The sequence below is a fragment of the Zea mays genome, chromosome 7, assembly GCF_902167145.1.
Source record: "Zea mays cultivar B73 chromosome 7, Zm-B73-REFERENCE-NAM-5.0, whole genome shotgun sequence".
In the NCBI taxonomy this organism is placed as follows: Eukaryota; Viridiplantae; Streptophyta; class Magnoliopsida; order Poales; family Poaceae; genus Zea; species Zea mays.
The window spans coordinates 51,440,622-51,450,025 of NC_050102.1; the positions used below are offsets into that span (position 1 = coordinate 51,440,622).

The 9,404-nt window shown below is 43.8% G+C and overlaps 1 protein-coding gene across 3 annotated transcripts; it reads right to left on the reverse strand.

The window, feature by feature from the left end:
* Positions 1-1,187: 1,187 nt before the first annotated feature.
* LOC100217190 (uncharacterized) lies at positions 1,188-2,493 on the reverse strand. Of its 3 annotated transcripts, none has more exons than XM_008652791.1 (2): positions 1,535-2,493; positions 1,188-1,447 (listed from the first exon to the last, which is right to left on the reverse strand). In XM_008652791.1, exon 1 carries the CDS (start codon positions 2,156-2,158, stop codon positions 1,583-1,585), a length of 576 nt encoding a protein of 191 aa, XP_008651013.1. In that variant the 5' UTR covers positions 2,159-2,493; the 3' UTR covers positions 1,188-1,447; positions 1,535-1,582. The 3 variants fall into 3 exon arrangements, with proteins under 3 accessions (XP_008651013.1, XP_008651012.1, NP_001137022.1); XM_008652790.2 differs by having other exon boundaries at positions 1,188-1,450; positions 1,535-2,485; NM_001143550.1 differs by having other exon boundaries at positions 1,247-2,470.
* Positions 2,494-9,404: the final 6,911 nt, after the last annotated feature.

Consider the following 9,404-nt stretch of genomic DNA (forward strand, 5'->3'; position numbering starts at 1 on the left):
TGTAAAATTAACTTAAGCAAACAATGCAATTTCTGAAATCTGTACAGAAATTGGACAGATTCAGTTACTGAATTTGTGAAAAACATAACTTCTAAACGATCAGACTTATGGCTGTCAAATTTTAACACAAGTAAGATAATAAAGTTACCTACAACTTTTCTATAGGGTTTTTCTACAGAAAATATAATTTAGTTCATTAAACATACAGCACGGCGAAATCAGTGCGTGCAGTCCAAAACAACAACTAATAAATTTTAGCTCCTATTTACTTCAAGAATTGCCATGTTCTAGAGACTTGAATTATTTTAACACTTTACCATTTGTTAGAGTTAAAACAATTAAATAAGTACCAACAAGTAGACTTACAAATTTTATCCAAGTTATTTCGTGCGCTAGAATTACCATACACAATTTACAATGCAGTCACCACAATAATCAACCCGGTATACATGTATATCGAAGCGTTTTTCACCCAATAATTTGCATTTTAACTTAGACAGAGCACTACTACTTTTCATTCGCGACCATAGCCATACGCATTTAGACCATAACAAGTAAATCATCACGATTACGAGCTTAGCCCAAGTCATCTAACAAGTTAGCTAACTAGAGGAACGACATAGCCCGCCATACAACATACACATCGGCTTGCCTATTATTATCGCCATCTGATACACAACATACACTACAACATTTTGATAAACATACATATTCACATGTATATTCGCACATCGACCAAATCATACGAACCGTAAACCACTAATCTCCAACTCGAAACCATCATGCGCTTACTTCCCAAATCATGAACACATACATGTTTATCATATGAACAGAGCATTTCAATAATTATCCCAAAACAACTAACTCTATTACACAACTTGTATCACGAACCTACTTGACCACCCGATGTTACTACTCGAAATCGCGAGCAAAACCATACACTATATGCAAAACATAATTTAACGAACACATAATGCGCATCGTCACGACTCGACTTATAAATATAGAGAAGCGATGACTACTTTGGCATGTCACCACCTCTCTATTTAAGCAAGAAAATTTCTACCTACAATGACCGAACATTCATGCCGAGCACACCTTATTTTACCCTGTCTCGCATACAACCATGTTGTTGCGTGCACTCGAGACATTACCGTTTAACTTGACGCAATCACTACTACAACGCATTTCGGCACACACAATCATATGTCGATGCGTCCTTCGTATAAATTAGACAAATATTTTTAATTCTTCTCACCACATCAAACAAGCATAATTCGCTTAATTTTTTTTATTTACACACATGTACATACACGATATCGACCAATTTTATAAGTAGAACAAACCACAAGGAAAATAACCTAAGCGAAATGGGACTAGTCACAGGGGCTGTCCACGTGGCTCGACATTTCGCTGAACGGACCAGCTCGAAGCGCGACATCGATGGCTGCTGCGATAACACAAGAGTTCATGAATTTGGCATATCGTCGAACACTACGGACGCAAAAACAGCAAGGATAGCGGGGTGCCTCACCGGGGGTCGACGACGTCGCGGACGGGGTTGTCCACAACACCAAGCCTCTCACAGGCATTTTGTCGAGCACCTGCTACTATCACAAGGACGAGGAGGGGTGGCCGAACTCGGCGAAGGTTGGTAGGGGGGTGCCGAGCACCCGCAGCCTGCCCATGCGAGGAGGGTGCTAGGGAATGGGCCCTCGGCCATGGAGCAGAGAGGAGACCGGCAAACTGGGGCTTCATCCATGGGGGCAGGCGCGCCATAGGAGAGGAAAGTGCTAGAGAGCTCGTCCATCGAGGTTTGCTGGTCGGCCATGGAGACGGAGGTACGACCTTGGAGCTCCGGCGTCCAAGGGAAGCAGCGAGAGGGAGTTGCAGACCGGCTGGCGGAGCTCGGATGGCGTCCAGCTAGCGCGCGTATGGGGAGATGGTGAGCTACACAAAAAGGGGAGGTCGATCTGAGGAGGATGGCGGCCAGGTGGGGCTGCTCGAGGAAATCCACGGCAAGGCGGGGATGGCCGGACTTGAGAAGGGCAGAAAGCCAGATGGGAGAGGGAGCGTACGTGCAGCAAGCAAACAAGGAGCCAAGGCCATGGGGCGAGCTCACCTGCTCGAGCTCCAACCAGAGAAGGTCCCACGCCATGGCTGGAGCAGAGGGGCCCGCAGCTTGTCCTGGCAGGTGTTGAGCTCGGCCATGGGGGAAAATGGTGCCCGTGCCTTCGACAGCAGAGGGCGAAGATGGGCATCAGGCGCTACAAGTCCAGGCTAGAGAAGGGCGCCGACCTGGAACCTGTAGGGGGAGATGTCACAAGGGAGGCCGCCATGGGAAGCCCTTGCTCCTACGCTGGGAAGGGGAAGACGCCAGGAGATGCTTCTATGCGCTTGGGGAGAAAGGCTCCCTGCTGGAGCCGCACGTTGGCTGAAAGGAGAGGAGAGGGAGAAAGGTTGTGGCGGCTAGGGGTGGAAGTGCAAAATTGTATCCAATAGCAAGGAGAGGGTTCTTATTTATAGAAGAAACCCAAGAGTTAGAGTTTTAAATAGGCCAAACGGGCTAGCTGGACTTGATCCAAAACACCTAATCGGGCCACACTAATTATTTCCATTTTATTTTATGGCGCTTTGATTAAACACGAATTATCTAACAACTAATTATTACCCTCGTACGTAATTTAGTCTGATAACGCGCAAAACCTGGATTTTGGCAGCGATTTATCTGTGTGAGACTGAAACTGAGGCTACAAACGAGGAAAATCAGTGTCAAGATGATAGACGATTGAGTACTTAATTTGGATCGAGAATTTTGAGTTTGCCGTCACTTTGAAATTTTCTTGCGCGCTATTTTAGAAACAAATTTTTATCTCAAGCTTTCTGTTGGAGACTTGTTCTCAAATGCTATGAATTAAGAACAAGGCAACATAAAATGTTAAATATTAAAGCCCTTCGTCCTTCGAAGCATTATTTCCCTTTGGATATAATGAATTTCGGACGAAAGTTATGAGAGTCACACCTTCATAATCATAATAAAAGATAAGAAAGATTTATACATAAAACACGGAAAATAACAGGATTACTTCGAACATTATTATTAATTTATTTCTATTTATTTTACTTATATAAACAACAACAAATTACAAATGTATCTTCGGCTTGAAGGAAAGTAAGGGTACAAGCGTGATGCTAATGCCAAGTCAGCGTGAACAGTACGGGAGTACTGTTCATCTATTTATAGGCACGGAACGCAGTCCATGTAAAATTACATTAATGCCCTTTGCTTTTATCAATAACTCTATAGTAATTCTTCGAGGTCTAATTTGGCTTTTCATCTTTAAGTCGGTTCCCCTTTTCTGCTGTCATGTCGAAGCTTTTCTGCACATAGCTTCGTGATCGTTTCATCCTTCGTCATGATCGTCTTCCATTTCAATCAAGCTTCGTCTTGACCATGCTCTTGTATACCCGCAACCTGATTCCGAAGATACCTGCTCGCATACTTGGAGAACATTGTCAAATTATATTTTTGAGGACCTTCGGAAGCCGAAGGCCCCCAACAGTAGCCCCTCGCAATATTAATTTGCTGTAATGATAAATTCATATTGCGATATGGACGAAGGCCTTAAGCCGAAGGTCCGAAAAAACACCTTCTCTTTGCTAGAATAGCAATAGTCTTTGACAAGCGGGACCCTCCAGTTTTCAACGCACTAGGTGTATAAATAAGAACTTATCACGAGTTTATTTGGCACGCTCTCTTGCCAATTGCTTTTACTCACCCAACTTTTAGCCTGTGCGCAACAACACTTGCTTGACTTTTTAGATTTTTAAGCTTCGGTTTCGAGAGCACTTTCTCAGTGTTTACAAGGATGTCTGAAGATAAGAAAGTTGTTGATGATTCGAAGCTAAGTCTTTTTGAGGAGATGCATCTGGGCTTTCTTCAATCAATGTCGAAGACTAATACAGAGAAGATTACTAAAGAAATTTTGGAGGGTTTGTCTAAAGATACTGGTGACAATGACAGTTATGATGTAGAAAGTGGGGGCGAAGACTCCGAAGATCGACCGTGGCGACCAAGTCACACAGTCTTCGGCAAATCGAGCATTAAGCAGAGTCATCTTGATACCATGAAAGGAAGGTATTTTCGAGACATGTCTATTGTGAGGGCGGATATTGGGGAGAAAATTGTGCCTACTCTCGAAGAAAATGAAGTCGTGGTATTCCGAAGCTTCTTGAAAGCTGGACTATGATTTCCGTTAAGCAGTTTTGTTGTGGAAGTATTGAAGGTTTTTGAAGTCTACCTTCACCAACTCACTCCCGAATCAATCATAAGGATGGGCATCTTCGTCTAGGCCGTGAGGAGCCAAGGTTTAGAACCAAATGCTAAAAGTTTTTGCAACATACATGAGTTATTGTACGAGACGAAACCTTGGGGTAAAGGGCAGTATCACAACAATTTTGGCTGCTACAGCTTCGGCGCCCGATCTGGGTCAAGTTGCCCCGTGCCAACCTTTCGGAAAAGATGGCCCGGCAACTAGATGACAGAATGGTTTTATGTGAAGAACGATTTAAAAATCCGGGAAGATATTAAAGGTATCATTATGCGCCCCGTTTGGCAACGCTTCGGCCTTCGGAGGCCGAAGGTGGAGATGGATGAAACGGCCGAAGAATGCCAAAGAGCCTTCGGCACAGTGTGCTCTTTTATTGGGACAAGGGATTTAATGCAAGAACATATTGCCTTCAGAGTATGGCCACTTGCAGATAACTGGGAAATGCCGAAGGAAACCGTTAAAGAACCTGACGAAGGTGGACTAGTCAGGCTAAAATACACATTCAAGTACGGAGATAAATTCGTTGAGCCAGATGATGACTGGCTAAAAAGCATTGAGACTGTAAGTGATGAATTGCTTGGGGTATACTCAAAGGCCGAAGATACTGCATTATCAGCGGCCTTCGGGGGCCGAAAGAAAAAGAGGCTCAACCGAATATTTGACGCAATTGGGTTTGTCTACCCCGACTACCGTTATCTAGTGCGGGGTCAAAAAAGAAAGAATACTTCCTCTGCGAAGGAAACTACTTCAGCCGCTCCTAGTGAGCCGGCGCCGAAGAGGAAAAGGGTAAAGGTTCTCACACACCGGCCACGTTATATTGAACTGGCCACAGTGCCTGAGTTCGCCGGTGAGACCTCTTCGACCACCGAAGCTAAAGAATCAACTCTGCTGCCAAAAATCGAAGAGCTGGCCGAAGTGCCAGCAACAGAAAAGATAGAAGAACCGAGGACTGAAGAAGCAAAAACATTAGAAGTTTTAAGTCCTTCAGCAAAAATTGAGACAGGAAAAAGCTAGAAGGGTCCAACAGTGACCCCGAAAAGAAAAAGGATGGTTAATGTGTTAGATGTTTTGGAGACAATTAAATCTTCAAGCATAACTCCGAAGAAAACTGTTGAAACTTCTGAAGTGTCTACTGAAGCCTTTGTTGCTGAAGCTTCGAAGCAACAATTTGAAACTGAAGCTGGGCCATCAGAGCCCACCAAGGTAAAACCTTTGGAAGCCGAAGAAACAAAAATTACAAAGGCAACTTTGGAAGCCAAAAAAACAAAAATGACAGAGCCAATTTTGGTTGAAGAAATTGACACTACCGCCCCCGAAGCATCTTCCAAAATCCGTGATTATATTGTGCGACATGCTTCGGGGAAGAAATTGTCTGAAGAAGAGATTTTTGAAGCTAATCACTATGCCCGAGAACTGAAGTATCCGAAGGGGACCCTAGTGTTCAATGGGACAGACGAAGATGACTTCCTATACTGTCTCCCAGACAACAAAGAATTATCTGTCTACCGGGAGATGGCTAGAAGTATGGGGTTTCTGAAACATGAAGCTGGACTCTGCGCTATGACGAAGGACGATCTTGCGGATAGCCTTGCATATAATAGTCTGAAGGTGTGAGAATTGTATATTTGGAAATTTATAATTTTTGAACCATTCTTTTATTCTTATACTAATTCTTTTTCATATAGGGTTTAATACTGAGCAACGCTTTGAGAGCGCAAAAGAATGCCGAAGACGAGAGCTACAATATTGCTTTCAACAACCTACGAACAGAGGTTATTAAGCTGAGGAACGACGCTTTGGAAAAAGATAAAATTCTGCTTACATTGGTGGATAAAATAAAGGAAGACGAAGCTACCTCTAAGGCTCAAGCTGAAACCCAAAAGCGCGAAATTGAAAATCTTCGAAAACAGCTAGCCAGAGCTAAAGAAGAACGCATACTTGAAGAGACAAAACGAGAACTTAGTGATCAATGGGCAAATCATTTGGAAATAAGTGTTAAAGAGCTTCGTGCATCCAAGAAAAGGTGCTATGACAAATCCATAGAATGTGCTAAGAAAATAAAATCCAGCTTCGCCAGCGTTGGCGCATTCTCTAGCGAAGAAAATTTTACAAGGGGTAATCCAGAAGGCCCGATTGAATGGATCAGTCACGAAGCTGAGGCCTTCGAGGAAATCTTGAATAGTCGCGGAGACATTTGTGCTTTTTCGGGCGCCAGGGGGATTGTTACTATTTTGGAGAGGAAAGGGTGCGAGCATGTGAAATCTTTAGCACAATCCGAAGCTGCTTTATCCTCTGAAGATATTAAAGACCCCTCAGCCGAAGTAAGCCTGGTCGGTGGAAAATTTTTCACCGACATCTGGGACAATGGCGGCCGAGAAATGGCTCAAGAAATCATTCAAAAAAGCGAAAAAGGCATTCATGATGCTAGGAAAGTAGCGGAGGCTGCTGAGAAAAGCGCAGCGCCCGAAGGGCAAATAGGTATTAACTAGTGGTTTTTATTCTGTTGTAATTTTTGATTTCAAACTTTGTTCGCAGTTTGTAATAGTAATATAGCCGTATCTTGTCCTCCCTCAGAACCTGCTGAGGCATCTCCGGGCCCCCACCCAAAGGGGGACGACGAAATTAGAAAAATTGCCGAAGCCATCATGGACAAAGTTGTCGATCAGCTACTGAACGAAGCTGCAGAAGTAGTTCTCAGGGAAGATTAAATGCTATTGTAAAAACATTTGGAATGTAACATGTGTAATACTTTGTAACTTTGAATGTAATATATAATCTATTTATGGTTCAATTCTGTACAATGCATGAAATTTTGCATACATACCGTTTTTTGAGCCTTCGGCGAAAAAACACCTTCCCTTCTTTTCATGCTTCGTGAAGAAAATCTTTTATATATCACAAGAATTTCCATACTTCTCTGATGAAGAATATCCAAGCTTCATGAAAACATTCTCCAAAGCTATATAAAAAATTTTATGTTGTCTCTCTAATGAAGCTACACTTCTTCTCAATTTATCTTGTGCCTTAGCACGATTTTCTCTTTTTCAAAACATTCTCCGAAGATCAATATTGTGTCCCCTTCTTGTTCCACATGCAATATGTTGTATGATGCTTATGTTATGCAAAATGATGTGATGATGTTATGTTATGCAAAATGATATTTATGCCGAAGATACACACATCCCTGCAATAGAGCACACAATCTTTTTATATCAGCGCTGACTTTTCGCTGTAAGCCTCCCTTAAGAGCTTCTTCGCCTTTTACTTCAGCGGAATCAGCGTTTATTTTTCGCTGTAAGCCTCCCTTAGGAGCTTCTTCGCCTTTTACTTTCAGCGGAATCAGCGTTTATTTTTCGCTGTAAGCCTCCCTTAGGAGCTTCTTCGCCTTTTACTTTCAGCGGAATCAGCGTTTATTTTTCGCTGTAAGCCTCCCTTAGGAGCTTCTTCGCCTTTTACTTTCAGCGGAATCAGCGCTTATTTTTCGCTGTAGGCTCAGAAAACTTACACTGCGCTCCCTTAGGAACGACTTTTACTGCTTCGAATAAATTGCACTATGTCCCTTAGAACAAATTTTTGATAATTCAAAGGTCCTTCGTGCCACCATAAATTCTTATGCTTCGGCAACTCAAGCCTATGGAGAAGATATATTTTCATTATGACGAAAGGCGAAACTGTTATAAGAATTTGAAAAACAATAAAAGACACTTAGACTTCCCATAATTGTTCCTTATTAACAAAAAAGTAATACTGAATGTGAAAATGCGAAAAAACTGTTGTCGAGGTAGGATATTTGTGAGTAAATGTGCTTCGACTCTGGCACAGTGCTATTGACTGTGCGAGCTTCGGACTCCTCTCTGAAGTCCCTCTGAAGGTGAGTGTGCTGACTCCCTTCTGGCTGCTGACCTCGCTGCGTTGGTGGTGGCGGTGGAGGCTGTTGCCAAGATGCTTGGGGTTGACTTGCCGAAGCAACAGAAGTTGCAGAGTGATTGCCTACATATTCTGGAATGTAAGGCGAATGGTACGAAGCAGTGTGCATGACCTGCTTCGGCTGACTCTATTGGTGCTGCAGCTTTTGCTATCTCTTTTTGCTTCTGGATGGTGACATGGCACATCCTGGTGGTATGGCCCTTGTCTTCACCACAAAATAGGTAGCAAATTCTTCTTGGCTGATCCCCAAATCTTCCCCCGAAGCCCCTGGCGCCTCTGCCCCTTGGCGCTGGCGGCCGAACAGAGCTTTGCTGTTGCCCCGAAGCTTGCGAAGAGTATTGTGGCCTTTGCTGTTGGCTCCCTCTATCATCACTTTGAGTGGAGTTATGAATTGACCTGACGTGCCTCGGATGAAATCTTCCTCCGAAGCCCCTGGTCATTTCAGAGAACCTGAATGCCTCCTCCCTTCTTTGGCGGAAGTCATTGTGAGCTCGGATATACTCGTCCATCTTCTGGAGCAGCTTCTCCAAAGTTTGCGGTGGCTTCCTGGCAAAGTATTGCGCTGAAGGTCCCGGCCGAAGTCCCTTAATCATGGCCTCAATGACAATTTCATTGGGCACTGTTGGCACTTGTGCCCTCAGACGCAGAAACCTTCGGACATACGCCTGAAGGTATTCTTCGTGGTCCTGGGTACACTGGAATAAAGCTTGAGCAGTAACTGGCTTCGTCTGAAACCCTTGGAAGCTGGTTATCAACATATCATTCAGCTTCTGCCAAGAGGTGATTGTCCCTGGCCGAAGAGAGGAGTACCAGGTTTGAGCGACACTCTTGACGGCCATGACAAAAGACTTTGCCATGACTGCGGTATTGCCACCATACAAAAATATGGTTGCTTCATAGCTCATCAAGAATTGCTTCGGGTCTGTATGACCGTCGTACATGGGGAGCTGGGGTGGCTTGTAAGACTGGGGCAATGGTGTAGCCTGCAATTCTGTTGATACAGGAGAAGCATCATCAAAAGCAAAATTTCCATGATGGAAATCTTCATACCAATCGTCCTCATTGTAGAAGCCTTCCTAATGAAGCTCTCTGCGCGGAGGTCTTCGGTTCTGGTCATCTTGAGCAAGATGACGAACCTCTTCCAAA